This window comes from Erythrolamprus reginae (assembly GCF_031021105.1).
Source record: "Erythrolamprus reginae isolate rEryReg1 chromosome 13 unlocalized genomic scaffold, rEryReg1.hap1 SUPER_13_unloc_8, whole genome shotgun sequence".
NCBI classification, from domain to species: Eukaryota; Metazoa; Chordata; class Lepidosauria; order Squamata; family Dipsadidae; genus Erythrolamprus; species Erythrolamprus reginae.
The window spans coordinates 2,339-28,080 of NW_027248452.1; the positions used below are offsets into that span (position 1 = coordinate 2,339).

The following is a 25,742-nucleotide window of genomic DNA, read 5'->3' on the forward strand; positions in this document are numbered from 1 at the left end:
TTCTCTGTGGCGGCCCCGGCCCTCTGGAATCAACTCCCTCCAGGGATTAGAACTGCTCCCACCCTCCTTGTCTTCCGTAAACTACTCAAGACCCACCTATACCGCCAGGCATGGGGGATTTGAGACATCTTTCCCCCAGGCTTATTATAATTTATGTTTGGTATGTATGTGTTGACTGGTTTTAATATGATAGGGTTTTAGTTATTTCTTTTAATATTACATTTGTGACACTATAATATTGTTTTTATCATTGCTGTGAACCGCCCCGAGTCTTCGGAGGGGGGGGGCATACAAATCTAATAAATAATAATAATAATAATAATTATTATTATTATTATAATTATTATTATTATTATTATTATTATTATTATTATTATTATTATCGTAGGTGTGAAAAAACGGCCGTAACTTGCTTTTTTCAGGGCCATCATAACTTTGAACATTGACTAAAGGAACTGTCGCAAGTTGAGGACCTGCCTGATTATACAAAAACTTAAAAGTTGAGGTTTTATACTGTTTCTTTTTATTCAGAAAAGGCGTTTTCATTCTTTTTCCACGCTTTTGTCTGTCCTACACATTTCCCCCTCCTTCCGTTTTCCCTCGCTGGTGAGTCCACATTTGTTCCAAGCATCTACTACTCTTTCAGTCAAATAATATTTTCTCACGCTGCTTAAGTTTTGTGCTTAAGACCTTCCACCATTTTTGTAGCCCGTCTTTGGACCCGTTCAATTTTATCAATATCTTTTTGATCTTAGGATGGATCTATGTTTTATCCCAGACATGTTCCAATTCAGTTCCTGTGGATTTACCCACCACGTCTGCTGGAAGTTTGTTTCCAAGCATCTACTACTCTCTCGGTCAAATAATATTTTCTCATGTTGCTTCTGATGTTTCCCCCAACTAACCTCAGATTGTGTCCCCTTGTTCTTGGGTTCACTTTCGTATTAAAAACACTTCCCTCCTGAACCTTATTTAACCCTTTTGCATATTTTAATGTTTCGATCATGTCCCCCCCTTTCCCTTCTGTCCTCCAGACTCTACAGATGGAGTTCATGAAGTCTTTCCTGATACGTTTTATGCTTAAGACCTTCCACCATTTTTGTAGCCCGTCTTTGGACCCGTTCAGTTTTATCCATCTCTTTTTGTAGGTGAGGTCTCCAGAACTGAACACAGGATTCCAAATGGGGTCTCACCAGCGCTCTATACAGCGGGATCACAATCTCCCTCTTCCTGCTTGTTATACCTCTAGCTATGCAGCCAAGCCTTCTACTCGCTTTCCCTCCCACCCGACCACCCTGCTCACCTATTTTGAGACTGTCAGCAATCACTACCCTTAAATCCTTCTCTTCTGGAGTTTTTGCTAACACAGAACTGCCAATACACTACTCGGATTGCATCAGAGTTCAAGTTTCAAGTTTCAAGTTTAATTGGATTTATATGCCGCCCCTCTCCGAAAACTCGGGGCGGATAACAACAATCATGAAAATATACAATAAAATCCAATACTAAAAGCAAATTAAAACCCCTTAATATATAAAAACCACATATAAAATACATACAAACATACCATGTATACAGTTGTAACGGCCTAGGGGGAGAAAAAAGTCTTAATTCCCCCATGCCTGGCGGCAGAGGTGGGTTTTAAGTAGCTTAGGCAAGGAGGGTGGGGGCAATTCTAATCTCTGGGGGGGGTTGGTTCCAGAGGGCCGGGGCCACCACAGAGAAGGCTCTTCTCCTGGGTCCCGCCAAGCGGCATTGTTTAGTTGACGGGACCCGGAGAAGAGGCTTTGCTGAGGTCCAGATAGGCAATATCCATGGCACCACCACCACCCAAAAGACCCTTTTGGGAACTCTTCTCTTCTCTGCCAGGTTTGAAACTCATCAACCGTGCCAAGCGGGGCTCCTGGAATTTAATTCAGCCGTTTGGACCAAGCCTGATCGCGCCCACTTGGCGAAATTCCTTGGCTTGTCATGTGAAGCGTTAGGAAACTGGTGGCAAAGGGTTGCCTGTGAATAGCAAGACGGAGACTTGCCAGGCCTAGACAAGAGGCTGGTTGTTTCTTGGGGGGGTTGAGAAAGGGGGGGCGGCTGGCAGCAGATGTCCGCAAGTCCTTCAGAAGATGGACGGCCAGCTAGGAGCAGAGGAGGGAGGAACTGGGGGGCCGTGACCTGCCTTTCCTGGGTTAACTACTAGGCGGTGCAGAATGTGATGAGATGGAAGACACCCCCAGAATTTTTGGAGGACCATGGAGGCAATTAAACTCTTGGCTTGGTTCAGAGTCTTAATTCCTTTGCTTTCCTTCGCTGGTCGAATAGGAAACGGAATGCAAGGGTGCGTGGCTAGCACCCAAAGCTGACCTAAGCTTCTAGTCCTCAAGGCAGCTCAAGACGAGGCTGGCGCTCCCCCTGCTGGCCAAAATTGAAGTGGGTTTCAAGGCTGGGTGAAGAGGGAATAAACAGAGATTTTGATGATGCCCTTAAATCAGTGTTTCTCAATAATTTTCTGTTAGGAAGAAAGAAAGAAGTAAACATTTCGCCACCCACATCCCCAACTCTCTGCCGGGATGATGGTTTGCAATATTTTTTTGCTGAAAAAACTGTGTTCAGTTCTGGAGACCTCACCTACAAAAAGATATTGATAAAATTGAAACGGCTACAAAAATGGTGGAAGGTCTTAAGCATAAAACTTATCAGGAAAGACCTAATGAACTCAATCTGTAAAGTCTGGACTCAGGAGGACAGAACAAAAAGGGGGGACGAGACGATTGAAACATTTAAATATGTGAAAGGGTTAAATAAGGTTCAGGAGGGAATTGTTTTTAATAGGAAAGTGAACCCAAGAACAAGGGGGCACAATCTGAGGTTAGTTGGGGGGAAGATTAGAAGTAACATGAGAAAATATTATTTGACTGAAAGAGTAGTAGATGCTTGGAACAAACTTCCAGCAGACGTGGCTGGTCAATCCACAGGAACTGAATTTAAACATGCCTGGGATAAACATAGATCCATCTTAAGATAAAATACAAGAAATAGTATAAGGGCAGACGAGATGGACCAGGAGGTATTTTTCTGCCGTCAATCTTCTATGTTTCTATGTTAAGTGGCTCATCAGTGTGATTGGGGTGTAATGTGTTTAAGTGACGCCTTAATTTATTTGGATTCGTGCTGTCCGCTGCAAACAATGTCGGTTGGCGGGCCCCAGGGGAAGAGCCTTCTCTGTGGCGGCCCCGACTCTCTGGAACCAGCTTCCCCCAGAGATGAGAACTGCCCCTACCCTCCTTGCCTTTCGTAAACTCCTCAAAACCCACCTTTGTCGTCAGGCATGGGGGAATTGAGATATTTCCCCCGGGCCTATACAATTTATGTATGGTATGTTTGTATGTATGTCTGCTTAATAACGGTTTTTTTTAAATATTTTAAATTGTAAATTATTAGATTTGTTATGAACTGTTTTATTGTGTTGTGAGCCGCCCCGAGTCTACGGAGAGGGGTGGCATACAAATCTAATAAATAAATAAATAAATAAATAAATAAATAAATAAATAAATAAATAAATAAATAAATAAATAAATAAATAAATAAATAAATAAATAAATAAATAAATAAATAAATAAATAAATAAATAAATAAATAAATAAATAAATAAATAAATAAACAAACAAACATTATTAGACACAGTCAACATACCGTTTTTTCCTCGTCTCCTACCATAGTCACAGTGAAGTCAAGTGCTACATACGCTTCGTCCTACTTCCTCGTCTTAGCTTTTGGGAGACTTACCATTGTCTCATTAGCTCCGTCTCTCTCCTCCTCTCTTTTCATCCCTGTTAAATCTTTTTCCATGGTGTCTCTTAAGGGTTTGTCATGTGCTGTGTGCTATTGTTCAGTGCAAAAAACTCCTTTTCGCTGCGGCAAGAAAACCCACATACTCTGGGGTCACATGCCCCCTTGCAATGCTCTGTGCCCCCCCCCCCGGAGGGGGCACCCCACTATTTCAGAAACACTGCCTTAAATGTAAAATGGGTTTGACTCTAGGAAGAGTGCAGAGAAGAGCATCAAAGAGGATTAGGGGACTGGAGGCTAAAACATATGAAGAATGACTGGGTATGGCTAGTTTAATGAAAAGAAGGACCAGGGGAGACAGGATAGCAGCCTTCAAATATCTCAGGGGTTGCCACAAAGAAGAGGGAGTCAAGCTATTCTCCAAACCACTTGAAGGTAGAACAAGAAGCAATGGGTGGAAACTAAACAAGAAGAGAAGCAACTTAGAACTAAGGAGAAACTTCTTGACAGTGAGAACAATTAATCAGTGGAACCGCTTGCCTCCAGAAGTTGTGAATGCTCCAACACTGGAAGTTTTTAAGAAGATGTTGAATAACCATTTTGTCTGAAGTGGTGTAGGGCTTCCTGCCCAAGCAGGGGGTTGGACTAGAAGACCTCCAAGGTCCCTTCCAACTCGTTGTTGTTGTTGTTAATAATAATTTTTTCTTATTTTTATTAATTGGACTATAATTTATTTATTCATTCATTCATTCATTCATTCATTCATTTATTTATTTATTTATTTATTTATTTATTTATTTATTTATTCAATTTTTATGCCGCCCTTCTCCTTAAACTCAGGGCGGCTTACAACATGTTAGCAATAGCACTTTTTTTAACAGAGCAAGGCTATTGCCCCCACAATCCAGGTCCTCATTTTACCCACCTCGGAAGGATGGAAGGCCAAGTCAACCTTGAGCCGGAGATGAGATTTGAACCGCTGATCTTCAGATCTACAAATCAGCTTCAGTGACCTGCAGTACAGCACTCTACCTGCTTCACCACCCCAGCTCATATAATAATGATAATAATGATGATGATAATAATAAGAATAATAAGAATAAGAATAATTTATTATATTTGTATGCCGCCCCTCTCCGAAGACTCATTATAATAATTATAATATAATGATAATGATGATGATAGTAGTAGTAGTAGTAATAATAATAACAATAATAGTGGTGGTAGTAGTAATAATAATGACTCATCCATATCTCCTTTTTTTTGGACACAGGAAGCCAGCCGGCGACCTCCGATGAAGTCGTGGTGGCGGGTTCGAAAGTCACCCTCTCTTGCAAGGTGGAGGATCCAGAAGATTCCTCGCTCCAGTGGTCCAATCCTGCTCAGCAGACACTCTACTTTGGAGAAAAACGAGGTAACGCCAGCCAACATTATTCCCATCACCACCACTCAGCCTAGAGACGAGAGCACGACAGCTGTGGCTACTTCTGCTGACAATCCCCAAATTTATTTACTGTGATTTATTCTTCAATCCCAATGAGGAGGAAACGCCGTAGACAGTCAGGGCATAGATAGATGGATGGATGGATGGATGGATGGATGGATGGATGGATGGATGGATGGATGGATGGATGGATGGATGGATGGATAGATAGATAGATAGATGATAGAAATAGATAGATAGATAGATAGATAGATAGATAGATAGATAGATAGATAGATAGATAGATAGATAGATAGATAGATAGATAGATAGATAGATAGATAGATAGATGATAGAAATAGATAGATAGATAGATAGATAGATAGATAGATAGATAGATAGATAGATAGATAGATAGATAGATAGGCCAATAACAAATGCAATTAGCTCCCAGCCAAATTCTCCCCTGGTTTGCCCCTTGCAAAGTGTCAATTTTTCAGTGTCCAAATCGGCCTTTCAAAGCCCCTCTTGATGTCACGGAGAGGAATTTAAAAGGAGAATCTCGACTCCGTCCAATAAAGAGAAATAAAGCATTTGCTTCAATGGTCCCTGGATAAAGGAGATAATCATAGAATTCTTTATTGGCCAAATGTTATTGGACACACAAGGAATTTGTCTTTGGTGCAGATGCTCTCAGTGTACATAAAAGCAAAATATACATTTGTCAAGAATCATGTGGTACAACACTTAATGATTGTCTTAGGGGTCAAATAAGCAATGAAGAAACAATCAATATTAATACAAATCTTAGGATACAAGCAACAGGTCATACAGTCCTAAGTGGGAGGAAACAGGTGATAGGAATGATGAGAAAAAACTAGTAGAAATAGAAGTGCAGACTTAGTAAAAAGTTTGGCAGTGTTGAGGGAATTATTTGTTTAGCAGAGTGATGGCGTTCGGGGAAAAAGTGTCCTTGTGTCTAGTTGTCTTGGTGTACGGTGCTCTGTAGCAACATTTTGAGTGTAGGAGTTGAAACAATTTGTGTCCAGGATGTGATGGGTCAGTAAATATTTTCCCCACCCTCTTTTTGACTCGTGCAGTCTACAGGTCATCAATGGAAGGCAGGTTGGCAGCAATTGTTTTTTCTAAAGTTCTGATTCTCTTCTGAAGTCTGTGTCGGTCTTGTTGGGTTGCGGAACCAAACCAGACACTTATAGAGGTGCAGATGACAGACTCAATGATTCCTCTGTAGAACTGTATAAGATAAGGGAGTTATCCACAAACAAACTTTTAAAATGTCTGTTTTCCTTGCTTACCTTTAGCGATTCGAATTTGCCCGGCAAAAGATATATTCCTCTCCCCCCCACCCCGGAAAATATTATGGGCGATTTATTTTCTCCCACCTGCAAAGCTATTAATATGCTACGAACACAATACATCTTTATTGTTGATGTAATCTATATATTTTCAGCATCCTCCTCCTTCTTCGCACTACCGGGCATGACTAACACATTCGAAAGGCCACACTTGAAAAACCTACTGTTTAAAAAGCCAAACAATTTGCTTTAAAAGAGCCCCGAAGAACTTTAAAAGGCTGCTTTTAAAATCTTGGCAGAGTTGGGGGGGTGTATTTGTTTTTGGGTCTAAACTGAAAATGGGTTATTTTGGATCACACATATCTAATTGACCGGACAACCGTTTATCTGAAATGGCTAGAGGCAGGAGGTTGGTATAGAAGACCTCCAAGGTCCCTTCTAACTCTATTCTTTTATGTTCTCTTTTCTTTTCTCTTTTCTTTTCTATTCTATTTTGTTCTCTCTTTTTTTCTATTCTAATCTGTTCCTTTCTTTTCTCTTTTCTTTTCTTCTCTTCTCTTTATTCTATTCCTATTCTCTTCTCTTCTTATTCTCTTCTCTTCTGAATTCTATTCTATTCACTCTTTTTTCTAATCTATTCTATTCCTTTCTCTTCTCTCTATTCTATTCCTATTTAGTCTCTTCTTATTTTCTTCTCTTCTTAATTCTATTCTATTCTCTTTTCTAATCCATTCTATTCCTTTCTCTCTTCTCTTCTTATTCTCGTCTCTTCTGAATTCTATTCTATTCTCTCTTTTTTAATCTATTCTATTCCTTTCTCTTCTCATTCTCTTCTCTTTTCTTGTGAATTCTATTTTATTCCATTCCATTTCATTCCTATTCTCTTCTATTTTCTCTCTTCTCTTCCTATCTTCTTCTTCTCCTCTATTCTTCTCTCTATTCTCTTCCTATTTGAACCCTATGACAATCATTAAGTGTTGTACCACATGATTCTTGACAAATTTATATTTTATTTTATGTACGTTGAGACCATATGCACCAAGACAAATTCCTTGTGTGTCCAATCACACTTGGCCAATAAAATTCTATTCTATTCTATTCTCTTCTTTCTTGTTCTCTTCTATTCTAATATAATATAATTCATTATTCCATTCCATTCCATATTTTCCCCTCTCCTCTCCCCTCCTCTCCCCTCCCCTCTCCTGTCCTTTCTTTCCATTTCTATCCCATCCCATCCCATTACAAATAAGATATAGACTTGATATGTATGTGCCCAAAGTTAAACATATTAAACTCCCCTCCCCCCTTCTTGCCATCCTCAAACAAAGCCTGCTTTGTGCAAAAAAATTCCCGAACCGATGATTTTGCTCCGGGCAGGACATTGAGAGAAACACTGGCTGCTCTTAATTTGTTGAATTGCTGAGATGTTTATATGAACGTGATCTGTGATTTATTGATCAATGTCCCGTCCTTTATAAATCTTAAGGGGGAAAAGCCTATTGATTTTCATACGGCAAATTCCAAGGATGTCATGTCAAGTCACGGCTATTTTTAATAGTATTTACAATGTTGTGGATCGCTGGGTTTTTCTTTTGTTTTGATTTGCAAGGCGAGAGGGGGAGAGGTTCGGTTTTATTTTTCTTTAAATGTCCTTCTGTCTGCAGCCACGGATGGGGTAGCAATGCACTTGCTAGCTGGCTTGCTAGCTCCAATTTTTGTTTATGCACTTGTAGGTGTGAAGATCAACAGTCCTTGGTTTTTTAAATAATCTTTTATAACAAATAATAACTGGTTTTATGTATTTATTCACTGCTTTAGCTTTGTTGTATGGAACCCAGAGATATTTTCAGTGAGATGGGCTGAATAAATTAAAGTAGATAGATAGATAGATAGATAGATAGATAGATAGATAGATAGATAGATAGATAGATAGATAGCAGTAGATAAATAAATATTGGTAGATAAATAGATACCAATGATAGATAGAAGGAGAGAGAGGAGGAGAGATAAAAGTGGAGGGAAAGAAGGAAGGAAGGAAGGAAGGAAAGGGAGGAGAGTGGAAGGGAAGGAAGGAAGATTGCTTTTGATGTGATGGACCATATAAATTAGATAGATAGATAGATAGATAGATAGATAGATAGATAGATAGATAGATAGATAGATAGATAGCAGTAGATAAATAAATATTGGTAGATAAATATATACCAATGTTAGATAGAGGGAGAGAGAGAGAGGGAAAGATAAAAGTGGAGGGAAGGAAGGAAGAGGAGGAGAGTGGAAGGGAAGGAAGGAAGATTGCTTTTGATGTGATGGACCATATAAATTAGATAGATAGATAGATAGATAGATAGATAGATAGATAGATAGATAGCAGTAGATAAATAAATATTGGTAGATAAATAGATACCAATGATAGATAGAGGGAGAGAGAGGAGGAGAGATAAAAGTGAAGGGAAGGAAGATTGCTTTTCATGTGATGGACCATATAAATTAGATAGATAGGTAGGTAGGTAGGTAGGTAGATAGATAGATAGATAGATAGATAGATAGATAGATAGATAGCAAATACTGATAGATGAATAGATACCAATGAGAGAGAGAGAGAGAGATGGGACAGATATGCCTAAGGTCACCCTCTCTACCCCTTCTCTAACTTGCCCTCTTTCCTTGACCCAGCATTGCGAGACCTTCGAATCCAGCTGGAGAATTCGACGGCCAACGAGCTGAGCATAAGTATAGATAACACCACCTTGGCTGACGAGGGAGAATACACCTGCACGATATTCACCCGGCCCGTACGGACTGCGAAAGCGATGGTCACCGTCTTGGGTGAGGCAAAGGGGTCAGTGGCAAGCTGTGTACCCAAAATGGGGAGGGTCCGTTTCTCTGAACTTCCGGTTTGCCCGTTGTGCTGTTTTTCGCACTATGGGGCTCCCTTGAAGCTTCTTGGAAGCCTCTGGAGGGCAAAATGGCCTTCCCGAAGGCTGAAAATCAGCTGGCTAGCGCACGCACATATATGCTGGAGCTGACATAGGCCAACGCCTCGCGTGTTCATCCGATATGGCTCCGCGTGCCACCGGTGGCCATCCATCACGGATCTATGTGCGTCTGAACACAGGCACACGAGTTGCAAATTCCCAGGGGAAAATGAAAACGTATTGTGAGTCGGCTTGACTGAATTGTTTCAGGAATGGATTGACTGTTTTGTACATCCCCAAAACACTAATTGATTGTCGAAGAAGCCGCAACAATTGTGACATTTGTAACAACGAGGTCGGGGAAATGTCATCCCAGCGCAGGGCTATAATTTCGCTCCAAACTTAGAGGCGTTTATCCTTTCGGGGAAGAAACACTGCGTCTTTTTCCCCCGGTGAGTGGGGAAAGGATCCTTTTAAGTCGCTAGTCCTCATTGTTCCTCTTTCCTTTCAGGAATCCCACAGAAACCCCAAATCTCGGGCTACTCAGATCCTCTTAAGGAAGGAGAGGTGGCGGTGCTGACATGCGTCTCTTCTGGCAGTAAGCCAGCAGCTCAGCTCAGGTGGAATAAAGGCGAAAAACTCTTGACAGGTAAGTTGGCAACATACTATTTAACAAACCTAGAGAAGGCTGTTAGATGGGTCCATTTAGCCTGTGTCCCATCTGCTGTGCGAAATCTCCATCAAATTGAGAGCGACCGTTCAGTATTTGCAGGTAGACTGCTCTTGAACATGGAGGCTCAGATGCTCGCTTTCCTTTATCTCTATCTTTCTTTTAAAGCATCTTAAACCAGTGACCTACACTGACCTGTCCCCAGGAGAACTCTTAATTATCGTATTTTGTGGTTGGATCGCAGCCAGGGCCTTTGATAACAGACTTTGAGCCAGATGAACCACGTCGATCTGGGCATGGTCGGCCTTTGTGGCTGTCAGAGGAGTCGGACACTGAGGAGGAGGGAGAGATTGGGTGTGAGGAGCCTGCAGAGGCTTCAGAACCCCCCAACTGGGGCTTTGCCTGTGTCTAATGAGGAAGACGAGATGAGGGACCCTGTCCTAGATGCAAGAGTGAGAAGGATGCGGGGGAGGCAAGAGCAGAAGGAGGACTTGAGCACAGCTGTGCGCAGTCCATAACCCCATGATGTATAAAAGGGGAGGAGATTGAGATGTTCCCTTTGCAGAAAATCAACATTTGATCCTTGGAAGGAAAAGAGCACGTTAAGAGTGTTTGCCTTTCGTACAAACATATATTTCCGCGGTTCTGAACAAGAAGTCTGTGAGTAATTTTGCTTTGTTTTGAAACCTTGCTTATCAGTTCTGCCCCTGGCTCTGAATTTTGGCAGCTGAAGGAAATTCCTTTGTTCTAAATTTGTATTTTTCAACAAACCTGATTGTACAATAGACTGTTTCATTTCAAAACCCTGTGTCGGAGCCTTAATTGGAAGTTAATTGCTGCTCGTTTACCGTGTTAGACAGAACAACTATAAGACCTAAAAGGAAAAAAAAAAATCAGGATAATTTAGATGGGATTTTTGACGTCGGTTGAACGTTCTATATCAAAAACTATGATGTTAATGATTTTTAAATGATTGAAGATAACTATTGATTGACTAAATGTTAGATGGGCTGAAATAATTATAAAATTTGGGATTAGGTAAATGCATCATTTAGAGGGGGGAAGTATTCTGAAATTCTTACATGTTTATGTTTTGTTTTTAATTTTATTTGGTTAGCATTTGATTGGCTATAAAAGGTTTTCTTGGTTTTTAGAAAAATGTACTTTAAAAAAGGAAGGGAGCACTCTCACATAAGGGTTAATAAGTTAGAAATATAATTGGTGTATTTTTTTTGCAGAAACATTAGAATAGAATAGAATAGAATTTTTATTGGCCAAGTGTGATTGGACACACAAGGAATTTGTCTTGGTGCATATGCTCTCAGCGTCCATAAAATAAAATATACATTTGTCAAGAATCATGTGGTACAACACTTAATGATTGTCATAGGGGTCAAATAAGCAATGAAGAAGCAATATTAATAAAAATCTTAGGATATAAGCAACAAGTTACAGTCATACAGTCAACATGGGAGGAAATGGGTGAAAGGAATGATGAGAAAAACTAGTAGAATAGAAGTGCAGATTTAGTAGAAAGTCTGACAGTGTTGAGGGAATTATTTGTTTAGTAGAGTAATGGCGTTTGGAAAAAAACTGTTCTTGTGTCTAGTTGTCTTGGTATACAGTGCTCTGTAGCGTTGTTTTAAGGGTAGGAGTTGAAACAATTTGTGTCCAGGATGTGACGGGTCAGTAAATATTTTCCCCGATCAAAATATTTTGATCAAAACATTTAAATATATTAAAGGGTTAAATAAGGTCCAGGAGGGAAGTGTTTTTAATAGGAAAGTGAACACAAGAACAAGGCGACACAATCTGAAGTTAGTTGGGGAAAAGATCAAAAGCAACATGAGAAAATATTATTTTACTGAAAGAGTAGTAGATCCTTGGAACAAACTTCCAGCAGACGTGGTAGATAAATCCACAGTAACTGAATTTAAACCTGCATGGGATAAACGTAGATCCATCCTAAGATAAAATACAGAAAATAGTATAAGGGCAGATTAGATGGATCAGGAGGTCTTTTTCTGCCGTCGGACTTCTATGTTTCTATGTTTCTAACTAGATGGTACATTGTATTGTTTGAATGTATGTTGCAAGAAAAAAAATTAAAAATTTACCACCACCCCAAAAAAACCTATCTCCTAAACACGCTATGATCCAAAATTTTGAAGGATGAATTTTGATAGCCTCTTCTGCCTAAGCCATCACCCCCTCTCTTCTCTCCTTTTGCTAAGCCACCAATCTTAGTTTGTTTGTTTTCTCTCTCTCTCTCTGTCCCAAACAGGCCAGTCATTGGAAGTCTCCAAAGATGCCAACGGAAAAACCTTTACGGTCACCAGTCAAGTAAAAATTACCGTCAACAAAGAAGACAACGGTGCCAATGTATCCTGTACGGTTGATCACTCGTCTCTGCAAATCTCGGAGAAATCGGCTTTGCAGCATCTCTCTGTCCTTTGTACGTGAAGCACGCAACTTACCATATTTTTAAGAGTATAGGATGCACCTTAGTTTTTGGGGAGGAAAATAGGGAAAATAATCTGCTTACGAGGTAGTCATCTGGCTAGCGTCCTTAGTCTGGTCAGCTTCAGCAGATTATTTTATCTCCTGGTTACGGGTTTTAAAAAAACTTTATTTGGAGAGAGTAACAATGAAAGAGCTTGCAAGCCAGTAAAAGCTGGGAATGTCATTAGCACCTGGGAAGAAACATTTGGAGCAAATATAGCAGTGGGGAAAACCCTGCAAAGACTTAGGGCTTGGAAAACATTCTTTGCAGAGAGTAACAATGAGAGAGCTTGCAAGCTAGTAAGAGCTGGGAACATCGTTAGCACCTGGTTAGGGCTGGGAAAAAAACTTATTTGGAGCAAGTTAGAGCAATGAAAAAAATCCTGCAAAGACTTAGGGCTTGGAAAACATTATTTGCAGAGAGTAACAATGAGAGAGCTTGCAAGCTAGTAAGAGCTGGGAACATCGTTAGCACCTGGTTAGGGCTGGGAAAAAAACTTATTTGGAGCAAGTTAGAGCAATGAAAAAAAACCTGCAAAGACTTAGGGCTTGGAAAACATTCTTTGCAGAGAGTAACAATGAGAGAGCTTGCAAGCTAGTAAGAGCTGGGAACATCGTTAGCACCTGGTTAGGGCTGGAAAAAAACTTATTTGGAGCAACTTAGAGCAATGAAAAAAACCCTGCAAAGACTTAGGGCTTGGAAAACATTCTTTGCAGAGAGTAACAATGAAAGAGCTTGCAAGCCAGTAAAAGCTGGGAACATCATTAGCACCTGGGAAGAAACATTTGGGGCAAATATAGCAGTGGGGGAAACCCTGCAAAGACTTAGGGCTTGGAAAACATTCTTTGCAGAGAGTAACAATGAGAGAGCTTGCAAGCTAGTAAGAGCTGGGAACATCGTCAGCACCTGGTTAGGGCTGGAAAAAAACCTTATTTGGAGCAAGTTAGAGCAATGAAAAAATCCTGCAAAGACTTAGGGCTTGGAAAACATTCTTTGCAGAGAGTAACAATGAGAGAGCTTGCAAGCTAGTAAGAGCTGGGAACATCGTTAGCACCTGGTTAGGGCTGGAAAAAAACCTTATTTGGAGCAAGTTAGAGCAATGAAAAAAACCCTGCAAAGACTTAGGGCTTGGAAAACATTCTTTGCAGAGAGTAACAATGAGAGAGCTTGCAAGCTGGTAAGAGCTGGGAACATCGTTAGCACCTGGTTAGGGCTGGAAAAAAACTTATTTGGAGCAAGTTAGAGCAATGAAAAAAACCCTGCAAAGACTTAGGGCTTGGAAAACATTATTTGCAGAGAGTAACAATGAGAGAGCTTGCAAGCTAGTAAGAGCTGGGAACATCGTTAGCACCTGGTTAGGGCTGGAAAAAAACTTATTAGGAGCAAGTTAGAGCAATGAAAAAAACCCTGCAAAGACTTAGGGCTTGGAAAACATTCTTTGCAGAGAGTAACAATGAGAGAGCTTGCAAGCTAGTAAGAGCTGGGAACATCGTCAGCACCTGGTTAGGGCTGGAAAAAAACTTATTTGGAGCAAGTTAGAGCAATGAAAAAAACCCTGCAAAGACTTAGGGCTTGGAAAACATTCTTTGCAGAGAGTAACAATGAGAGAGCTTGCAAGCTAGTAAGAGCTGGGAACATCGTCAGCACCTGGTTAGGGCTGGAAAAAAACCTTATTTGGAACAAGTTAGAGCAATGAAAAAAATCCTGCAAAGACTTAGGGCTTGGAAAACATTCTTTGCAGAGAGTAACAATGAGAGAGCTTGCAAGCTAGTAAGAGCTGGGAACATCATTAGCACCTGGTTAGGGCTGGAAAAAAACCTTATTTGGAGCAAGTTAGAGCAATGAAGAAAATCCTGCAAAGACTTAGGGCTTGGAAAACATTCTTTGCAGAGAGTTACAATGAGAGAGCTTGCAAGCTAGTAAGAGCTGGGAACATCATTAGCACCTGGTTAGGGCTGGAAAAAAACTTATTTGGAGCAAGTTAGAGCAATGAAAAAAACCCTGCAAAGACTTAGGGCTTGGAAAACATTATTTGCAGAGAGTAACAATGAGAGAGCTTGCAAGCTAGTAAGAGCTGGGAACATCATTAGCACCTGGTTAGGGCTAGAAAAAAACTTATTAGGAGCAAGTTAGAGCAATGAAAAAAACCCTGCAAAGACTTAGGGCTTGGAAAACATTCTTTGCAGAGAGTAACAATGAGAGAGCTTGCAAGCTAGTAAGAGCTGGGAACATCGTTAGCACCTGGTTTAGGGCTGGGGAAAAAACCTTATTTGGAGCAAGTTAGAGCAATGAAAAAATCCTGCAAAGACTTAGGGCTTGGAAAACATTCTTCGCAGAGAGTAACAATGAAAGAGCCTGCAAGATAAGAGCTGGGAAGATCGGATATATTTGGATATATTTTAGCCAATCTATTTGGGGCCAAATGCCACCGATAAAACATTTTACATTTATTTTCTTTGTATGCTGTTGATTTAGTTAATTTAATGTTTCCATTCCAAATTTGTCTGCTTACTGATTTTTCCTCTTCCTTCTCCTTGGTCGACCTCTCCTCAGACAAGCCAACGGCGAAGATTGAACCCAGACCGGAGCATCCACAAGAAGGGGACTATTTAAGGCTACGTTGCAAAGGGGAAGGGAATCCGATGTAAGCTTCCCTTTTCTCCAACCCTTGTCTCACGTCATCTTCCAGTTTGATCACTGAGAAGTCCAAGCTGCAAAGTTGTTTTTCATGGGTTCCCCCTGGTGAAGGGCTGCATTTTTTTTACAAGCGTGGCTTGTTTTGTGGGTGTGGCTTGCCAGCCATGTGACCCGGTGGGAGTGGCTTGGTGATCATGTGACCGGGGGTGGCTTAAAGTTCATGTGAGTGGCTTAAAGGTGGCCAACTTGACGCCTGGCCCCAAAGAGATACAATTTCCCTCTCTATTTACTATTACTGAACATCCAAAATATACAATTTAATATGGGAGTTTTTCTATAATTTATACAATTTTTATACAATTTAATTCTATGTATATATGCCATGGGTGTACATACATGTTACACACAGGGACATAAAAATATACATTAGCTACTACATAAAGTGTATTTGTATGTACACAAAAACACACACACAAAGCTCTTCTAAAATTACACACATTCAACCTCATTTATTTTATTCATTTATTTATTTATTTTGTCCAATACACAATGAGAGTTTTAGTGGGTATATGTATATATATATATATATATATATACACACATAGTAAAATACATGATGAAGGTTATAGAGGAGATACTCAAAGTAAAATATATCTAAGAAAGAATAGAAAAGAAGGTATAGGAATAGAACATATCAATGAAAGAATAGAAGAAGAGATAGAGGAATAGAATAAAGGTATAGGAGATATAGGAGAGCAATAGGACAGGGGACGGAAGGCACTCTAGTGCACTTGTACTCGCCCCTTACTGACCTCTTAGGAATCTGGAGAGGTCAACCGTAGATAATCTAAGAGTAAAGTGTTGGGGGTTTGGGGATGACACTATGGAGTCCGATAATGAGTTCCACGCTTCGACAACTCGGTTACTGAAGTCATATTTTTTTACAGTCAAGTTTGGAGCGGTTAATATTAAGTTTAAATCTGCTGTGTGCTCTTGTGTTGTTGTGGTTGAAGCTGAAGTAGTCGCTGACAGGCAGGACGTTGCAGCATATGATCTTGTGGGCAATACTTAGATCTTGTTTAAGCTTAGTTCTAAACTTTCTAGGCCCAGGATTGAAAGTCTAGTCTCGTAGGGTCTTCTATTTCGAGTGGAGGAGTGAAGGGCTCTTCTGGTGAAGTATCTTTGGACATTTTCAAGGGTGTTAATGTCTGAGATGCGATATGGGCTCCAAACAGATGAGCTGTATTCGAGGATGGGTCTGGCCAAAGTTTTGTAAGCTCTTGTAAGCAGTGTGAGATTGCCAGAGCAGAAGCTACGTAGGGTTAGGTTTACAACTCTTGAAGCCTTCTTGGCTATGTTGTTGCAGTGGGCTTTGGCACTTAAATCTTTTGTTATTAGTATACCGAGGTCTTTAACCGAGTGGGGATTATCTGTCATAATTAGATTATTCAGTTCGTATTTTACTGCGATAGGAAAAACATACCCAGAGTGCAGAAGGGAAAAAAAGGGGGGGGGGAAATCAATTTTTTTCTACCAGTTCCACATGATTGAACAAACCTTTTTTTTACCGGTTCTGCTTACCTGACCAATTTTTTTCTACTTGTTCTGTGTACCTGACCGTACCTCTAGGACCCCTTCACTGGTTCCCCTCCCACTTAATAGAATAACAGAGTTGGAAGGGACCTTGGAGGTCTTCTAGTCTAACCGCCCATTCAAGCAGAAGATCCTACTATATATATTATTTCAGACCAGGGACTCTTCATCATCTTCTTTTAATGACCCCGTAATCCCTTGCAGAGTGGAGTCTGGATAAATGGAGCTAGCAGATCAAAAGCAACATGAGAAAATATTATTTTACTGAAAGAGTAGTAGATCCTTGGAACAAACTTCCAGCAGACGTGGTAGATAAATCCACAGTAACTGAATGTAAACATGCCTGGGATAAACATAGATCCATCCTAAGATAAAATGCAGAAAATAGTATAAGGGCAGACTAGATGGACCATGAGGTCTTTTTCTGCCGTCAGACTTCTATGTTTCTATGTTTTACTGACCGGATGCCTTCCCCTGTCACCAGGGTGGAATTTTGCTCAGCAGATTTATTCTCATTGACCCCAGAGAGAGAGAGAGAGAAACATCTGCCTCTACCTAGGGTCGAACTCACAAGCCTCCTGATGGCGAGGTGACCGCTCCACCGCTGAGGCCACCGCACCACTCCACTGAGAGTCCCACTACACGGCGCCCAAAAAACGGTTGTTAAGCGAGGACAGCCTGCAAGCAAGGCCCCAAATAAACGTCTCCCCTTCTCTTTGACCCACTGAGTGGTTCAAATCCCTTGAGATTGTCTCTCTTCCTTCCTTCCTTTACAGGCCTGAAAATTACAAGTGGAAGAAGGACGGAGTGGACACCCCGTTGTTAGAAGGTCAAGAGAACACCCTCTCCTTCCCCAACTTAAACAAAAGCGACAGTGGGACTTATGTTTGCTACGCTTCCAATGTTATGGGCGACTCCAGTGCAAGATATACCCTCTCTGTCAGCGGTAAGCCATGTTTTTCTGACCCCCTAACTTATTACTAACAGAATAACGGAAGGGACCTCGGAGGCATAATTAATTAGTTAATTAATTAAATAGTATTATTAAAAGTAATAGTAGCAGTAGTAGTAATAATAAAGATAAGAACAAGCCATGTTTTTCTGACCCCCTAACTTATTACTAACAGAATAACGGAAGGGACCTCGGAGGCATAATGAGTTAGTTAATTAATTAATTAAATAGTAGTAGTAAAAGTAATAGTAGTAGTAGTAATAATAAAGATAAGAACAAGCCATGTTTTTCTGACCCCCTAACTTATTACTAACAGAATAACGGAAGGGACCTTGGAGGCATAATGAATTAGTTAATTAATTAATTAAATAGTAGTATTTATTTATTATTATTTATTTATTATTTGGATTTGTATGCCGCCCCTCTCCGAAAACTCGGGGCGGCTCACAACAAGTGAAAAGACAATCCAATACATAATCCAATTAATTAAAATATTATAAATTTAAGACAAACCCCTATACTAACATACACACACACAAGCATACCATATATAAATTCAACGTGCCCAGGGGAAGATGTTTAGTTTCCCCATGCCTGATGGCAAAGGTGGGTTTTGAGGAGTTTACGGAAGGCAGGAAGAGTAGGGGCAGTTCTGATCTCCGGGGGGAGTTGGTTCCAGAGAGTCGGTGCCGCCACAGAGAAGGCTCTCCCCCTGGGGCCCGCCAACCGACATTGTTTAGTTGACGGGACCCGGAGGAGGCCCACTCTGTGGGACCTAATCGGTCGCTGGGATTCGTGCGACAGAAGGCGATCTCGGAGATATTCTGGTCCAGTGCCATGAAGGGCTTTAAAGGTCATAACCAACACTTTGAATTGTGACCGGAAACTGATCGGCAGCCAATGCAGACTGCGGAGTGAGGGTGAAACATGGGCATACCTGGGTAGGCCCATGACTGCTCTCGCAGCTGCATTCTGCACGATCTGAAGTTTCCGAACACTTTTCAAAGGTAGCCCCATGTAGAAAGCATTACAGTAGTCGAACCTCGAGGTGATGAGGGCATGAGTGACTGTGAGCAATGAGTCCCGGTCCAGATAGGGCCGCAACTGGTGCACCAGGCGGACCTGGGCAAACGCCCCCCTCGCCACAGCTGAAAGATGGTTCTCTAATGTGAGCTGTGGATCGAGGAGGACGCCCAAGTTGCGGACCCTCTCTGAGGGGGTCAGTAATTCCCCCCCCAGGGTAATGGACGGACAGATGGGATTGTCCTTGGGAGGCAAAACCCACAGCCACTCCGTCTTATCCGGGTTGAGCTTGAGTCTGTTGACACCCATCCAGGCCCCAACAGCCTCCAGGCACCGGCACATCACTTCCACCGCTTCGTTGACTGGGCATGGGGTGGAGATGTAAAGCTGGGTATCATCGGCATATTGATGATACCTCACCCCATGTCCTTGGATGATCTCACCCAGCGGTTTCATGTAGATGTTAAATAGCAAGGGGGAGAGGACCGACCCCTGAGGTACTCCACAAGGGAGAGACCTCGGAGTCGACCTCTGACCCCCCACTAACACCGACTGCGACCGGCCAGAGAGGTAGGAGGAGAACCACTGAAGCACAGTGCCTCCCACCCCCAACCCCTCCAACCGGTGCAGAAGGATACCATGGTCGATGGTATCGAAAGCCGCTGAGAGATCGAGGAGCACCAGGACAGAGGATAAACCCCTGTCCCGGGCCCGCCAGAGATCATCCATCAACGCGACCAAAGCGGTTTCCGTGCTGTAACCGGGCCTGAAGCCCGACTGCTGGGGACCTAGATAATCGGCTTCTTCCAAGGACCGCTGGAGCTGGAGTGCCACCACCTTCTCGACAACCTTCCCCATGAAGGGAAGGTTGGAGACTGGACGATAGTTGTTGAGTACGGCTGGGTCCAGGGAGGGGGCGCACAAGCGCTTCTTTATAGAGTGATGGAAAAACTCCCCTCCCCAAGGAAGCGTTGGTAATCTCCTGGGCCCAGCTCCGTGTCACCTCCCTGCTGGCCGAGACCAACCAGGAGGGACACGGATCCAGTAAACAGGTGGCGGAACTCACAGCTCCAATGGCCTTGTCCACTTCATCAGGTGTCACCAGATCAAACTCTTCCCAGACAGGTGGACAAGTACGTGCCCCAGTCACCTCGACTGACTCATTGTCAGTCGACTCTGTTTTACAATTGGAGTCGAGGTCGGCCCGGATCTGAGCGACTTTATCAGCGAAAAACGTGTTAAACTCCTCGGCACTACTCTGCAAGGGCTCCCCAACTCCCCCCTGGTTAAGAAGGGAGCGGGTCACTCTAAACAGAGCGGCCGGGCGGGATTCCGCTGCTGCAATCAAGGCGGCATGGTACGCGCATCTTGCCGCCTTGAGCGCCACTTTGTAAGTCTTAATAAAAGCTCTTACAAGTGTTCGATCAGATTCAGACCTGCTCTTCCTCCATCGCTTCTCTAGACGTCTCTTTTGGCGTTTCAACTCCCGGAGCTCCTCGTTGAACCATGGGGCTCTACGGGGTCTAGCGCCACGGAGAGGTCGCAAAGGCGCAATCCGGTCGAGAGCCTCCGCAGCAGCCATATTCCAGGCCTCCGCAAGAGACTCCGCCGAACTGTGGATGAGTGCCTCTGGAATAACCCCAAGCGCCGTCTGAAAGCCCTCTGGGTCCATCAGGCGTCTGGGGCGGAACATCTTCATTGGTTCCGCCTCCCTGCGGGGAAGGATTGGAGCCAGGAAGTCAAGCCGTAGTAGAAAATGGTCTGACCATGACAAAGGCACTGCTTCTAAGCCCCTTAGTCTCAGACCATTGCTCAATTGCTCGGAAAGGAATACCATGTCAGGTGCGTGCCCCCCCTCATGAGTCGGACCCCGTACTACTTGAGTCAGGTCCATGGCTGTCATGGTGGCCATGAACTCCTGTGCCAACCCAGAGGTTTCGCCGAGTGATGGCAGGTTGAAGTCCCCCAAGACAATAAGTCTGGGGAACTCCACCGCCAACCCGGCTACCTCCTCGAGTAGCATTACATTAAAAGTAATAGTAGTAGTAGTAGTAATAATAACAACAACAAGCCATGTTTTTCTGACCCCCTAACTTATTACTAACAGAATAACGGAAGGGACCTCAGAGGCATAATTAATTAGTTAATTACTTACTTACTTAATTAATTAATAAAATAGTAGTAGTAAAAATAATAGTAGTAGTAGTAGTAGTAATAGTAATAATAACAATAACAACAAGCCATGTTTCTCTGACCCCCTAACTTATTACTAACAGAATAACGAAAGGGACCTCAGAGGCATAATTAATTAGTTAATTAGTTAATTACTTACTTAATTAATTAATAAAATAGTAGTAAAAGTAATAGTACTACTAGTAGTAATAGTAATAATAATAATAACAATAACAACAAGCCATGTTTTTCTGACCCCCTAACTTATTACTAACAGAATAACGGAAGGGACCTCGGAGGCATAATTAATTAGTTAATTAATTAATTAATAAAATAGTAGTAGTAGTAAAAGTAATAGTAGTAGTAATAGTAATAATAACAACAAGCCATATTTTTCTGACCCCCCAACTTATTACTAACAGAATAATGGTAGGGGCCTCGGAGGAATAATAATGATAATGATAATGATAATGATGGTAATACTACTAGTAGTAAGAGTAATAGTAATAGTAGTAATGGTAGTAATGGTAATAGTGGTAGTAGTAGTAGTAATAGTAGTAATGGTAATAGTAGTAGTAGTAATAGTAATAGTAGTAATGGTAGTAATGGTAATAGTGGTAGTAGTAGTAGTAATAGTAATAATTATATAACAACAACAACAGAGTTGGAAGGGACCTTGGTGGTCTTCTAGTCTGGCCCTCTGCTTTGGCAGGAAACCCTACACCACTGCAGACAAATGGTTATCCAACCTCTTCTTAAAAACTTCCAGTGTTGGAGCATTCACACAACTTCTGGAAGCAAGCGGTTCCACCGGTTAATTGTTCTCACAGTCAGGAAATTTCTCCTTACTTCCCACCCATTGCTTCTTGTTCTACCCTGAAGTGCTTTGGAGAATGGCTTGACTCCCTCTTAATCAGCCCTTAATCCTTCATCCTAAACTTCCTAATCCTATGCCAACTACAGTACCTCCAAGGGGTCTTGTGGAAATAAAAATTGCAAGGAAAATGCCAGCCTTGACTAATACTTTTATTCATGGCCAACGCCTAAAAGAGAGGTCTTCAAACTCAGCAATTTTAAGATGTATGGACTTCACCTCCCAGAATTATTATTATTGTTGTTCTTGTTGTTGTTGTTGTTATTGTTATTGTTATTCCACTGCTATATTGTTTTTATTGCTGTTGTGAGCCGCCCCGAGTCTTCGGAGAGCGGCGGCATACAAATCTAATAAATAATAATAATATTATCATTATTATTATTATTATTATTATTATTATTATTATTATTATTATTAATTAAATTTGTATGTCGCCCCTCTCCATAGACTCCTTAGCCAGCCGAGGAATTCTGGGAGTTGAAGTCCCCAAGTCTTAAAGTTGCCAGGTTTGGGGACCCCTGAGCCCAACCCCTAGTTTCCTGCAACAGATGGCCAGGCGGAAAACCATTAACCCAAATACACACACCATTAAAAATTAACTTCAGGCAATACCAGAGTCATTAAAAATTAATCTAGAGCAATCTAATAAAGGTCCTAATTTTGTTATGAAGATTAGCCTACCAGGGGGTCCGGGCGGATACAAGGAAGGGAGGGCATCCATACTTGTCCTGGTTAGCAACTTTTATTGCAACCGAAAACTTGGGAGGGGGAGGGGGACTAAATTGAAATCCTCAAAAAGCCATTTGGTTTTCTCCACAGTCAGGAAATGAATATAGAAAATTCAAAAGTACTGTACTGTATTTGGTTTACCTGCCATCCTGGCCAAGAATTTGAAATTGGTCATAACTCTTGATCAGCTTTAATTCTGTTCTATTCTATTCTACCGTAGCCTGTTCCATATTCTATTCTATTCTACTCTACTCCATCTTCTATTCAATTCCTTATTCTATTCTATTCTATTCTGCTCTACTCTACTCCATATTCTATTCTATTCCTTATTCTATTCTATTCTATTCCTTATTCTATTCTATTCTATTCTATTCTATTCTATTGTACTCTACTCCATATTCTATTCTATTCCTTATTCTATTCTATTCTATTCTGCTCCATATTCTATTCTATTCCTTATTCTATTCTATTCTACTCTACTCCATATTCTATTCTATTCCTTATTCTATTCTATTCTACTCCATATTCTATTCTATTCCTTATTCTATTCTATTCCTTATTCTATTCTATTCCTTATTCTACTCCATATTCTTTTCTATTCCCTATTCTATTCTACTCTACTCCATATTCTATTCTATTCCTAATTCTGTTCTATTCTATTCTATTCTATTCCTTATTCTATTCTATTCCTTATTCTATTCTGTTCTATTCTATTCTACTCTACTCTACTCCATATTCTATTCTATTCCTTATTCTATTCTACTCTACTCTACTCCATATTCTATTCCTTATTCTATTCTATTTTACTCTATTCTATTCTATTTTACCCTATTCTATTCTACTCCACATTCTATTCTATTCCTTATTCTATTCTATTCTACTCCATATTCTATTCTGTTCCTTTACTCTACTCTCACTTTGGTTTGGCCACTGTGTCTCACGTCCTCTTTCTATCTGGGTAGATGCAAGTCCCATGACACCGCAAAGAAGCAGCTATCATGCCATTGTTGGGGGCGTCGTAGCCTTTGTCATCTTCTTCCTCCTCATCCTCCTCATCGTTCTTGGACACTACTTGATTCGGCACAAAGGTAAGGGTCAGCCCCATCCTGTCCCTTCGCTCCCTCCTGTTCCAGCTCCATGTGTCTTGGAGTTCCACTGCCCCGACTCTCAGCTGTTCATTCAGAAGCCCTGAGTCAATCTGTTGCCCAGATTGGAGGCATATAACTCATTTAGCAATAGTTTGAAGTTACAAAAGACTCACAGATGGCCGGCACTTACACTTATTAGGGCCATGTGTGTTTGTGTGTGTGTGTGTGTACGGATATATTACTACCCAAAATTCAGGTGCTTATCCTAAGACATAGGAATAATTTGGAGCTTCCAATAGTCTTCTTTTTTTATCAGTCTGTAGAAGGCCTGATATGCAATAATTTGTGTCCTTTTTACTTAGGAATTAATCCAAATTACTCTCATTTGTCTTCTTCCTTCTCTCTCCATGCTTCCTCCTTCATTTCTTCTCTCTCTCTCTCTTCCCTTCCTTCTTCTCTACTTCCCTCCCTTTTATTTTCCTTCATTTTTTCTTTATCATTGCCCTTCCTTCCTTTCTTCCCTCCCTTTCTCCTTCCTCACTTCTGTATCATCTTCCTTCCTCCCTCCCTTTTATTTTCCTTCCTTTCTTCTTCTATCACCACCCTTCCTTTCTTCCCCCCTTCCCTTTCTCCTTTCTTTTCCTTCCCTCCTTCCTTCCTTCCTTATCATCTGCCTCCCTCCCTTTTATTTTCCTTCACTTCTTCTGTATTTCTCTCCTTCCTCTCTCCCTTCCTCCTTTTTATTTTCTTTCCCTTGTTCTTTAATCACCACCCTTCCTTCCCTCCCTCCCTCCTTCCTTCCTTCCTTCCTCCCTTCCGTATCATCTACCTCCCTCTCTTTTGTCTCCCTCCCTTTCTTCTTTATTGCTTCCTCTCTCCCTCCTTGTTGTTTTCCTTCCTTCCTTCTTTCTCTACCCCCACCCTCCTTCCCTCGCTCGGTCCCTCCCTCCCTTTCATCCCCCACCCTCCCTCCTTCCTTCCTTCCTTCCTTTCTTATCATCTTTCTCCCTCCCTTTTATTTTCCTTTCTTCTTCAATCACCCCCTTCCTTTCTTCCCCCTTCCCTTTCTCCTTCCTCCCTTCTTTCCTTCCTTCCTCTCTCCCTTCTTTCCTCCCTCCCTTATATTTTCCTTCCTTTCTTCTTCAATCACCACCCTTCCTTTCTTCCCCCTCCCTTTCTCCTTCCTTTTCCTTCCTTCCTTCTTTCCTTCCGTATCATCTTCCTCCCTCCCTTTTATCTCCCTTCCTTTCTTCTGTATTTTCCTTCCTTCCTCTCTCCCTTCCTCCTTTTTATTTTCCCTCCCTTGTTCTTTAATCCATATTCTAACCCACATTTTAATCACCACCCTTCCTTACTTCCTTCTTGCTTTCCTCCCTTCCTTCCGTATCATCATCCTCCCTCCCTTTTTTTCTCCCCTCCTTTCTTCTTTGTCGTCTTCCTCTCTCCCTCCTTTTTGTTTCCCTTCCTTCCTTCCTTCTCTCCCCCCACCCTCCTTCCCTCGCTCGGTCCCTCCCTCCCTTTCACCCCCCTCCCTCCAACGCAGGTACCTACCTGACCCACGAGGCCAAAGGCTCGGACGACGCCCCAGACGCTGACACAGCCATCATCAACGCAGAGGGAGGCCAACCAGGCGGGGACGACAAGAAGGAGTATTTCATCTGAGAGGGGAAGGTTGGGGCATGGTGGCAGGGCAGCAGGGGGGAGAGAGGAGGAGGAGGATGGGAGGGGGAGGAAAGGAAGAAGTTGTAGCGACCAATTGGACCCCGACCTCGAGCATCGGATGACCACGGAACCCACCCACCCGCTGCGTCCGTGGCGTTTCTCTCCTGCCCGCGAAGGATTTGGACAGCAAGAATGGAGGGACAGTGGAAAAGGCAGGGCCGAGATTGACCACGGACGGAGAAGGAGAAAGAGAGAGGAAGAAGGGGAGGGGGCATAAAAAATATCCGCTGGCTCGTGATGCTTCTTTGAACTTGTATAAAACATTGCAACCACGTGGGAAGGGGGGGGATGTGCGCGAACTCCCCACCTGAACATTGGGAATCCTCGGAATCCAACAAA

At 42.0% G+C, this 25,742-nt stretch overlaps 1 protein-coding gene across 1 annotated transcript; it reads left to right on the forward strand.

Moving 5' to 3' along the window:
* Positions 1-5,062: 5,062 nt before the first annotated feature.
* CADM3 (cell adhesion molecule 3) lies at positions 5,063-25,376 on the forward strand. The gene is made up of 8 exons (XM_070730290.1): positions 5,063-5,197; positions 9,199-9,351; positions 9,952-10,089; positions 12,395-12,565; positions 15,167-15,257; positions 17,620-17,789; positions 23,556-23,681; positions 25,225-25,376. The coding sequence occupies exons 2-8, from the start codon at positions 9,336-9,338 to the stop codon at positions 25,341-25,343; spliced, it is 831 nt and encodes a 276-aa protein (XP_070586391.1). The 5' UTR covers positions 5,063-5,197; positions 9,199-9,335; the 3' UTR covers positions 25,344-25,376.
* The last annotated feature ends 366 nt before the right edge of the window (positions 25,377-25,742 follow it).

Coding starts and splice junctions, on each gene's coding strand:
- CADM3 (XM_070730290.1), top strand. Junction 15,258..17,619: donor AAAGGGGAAGGGAATCCGAT/GTAAGCTTCCCT, acceptor CTTCCTTTACAG/GCCTGAAAATTACAAGTGGA. Junction 23,682..25,224: donor CTACTTGATTCGGCACAAAG/GTAAGGGTCAGC, acceptor CCTCCAACGCAG/GTACCTACCTGACCCACGAG.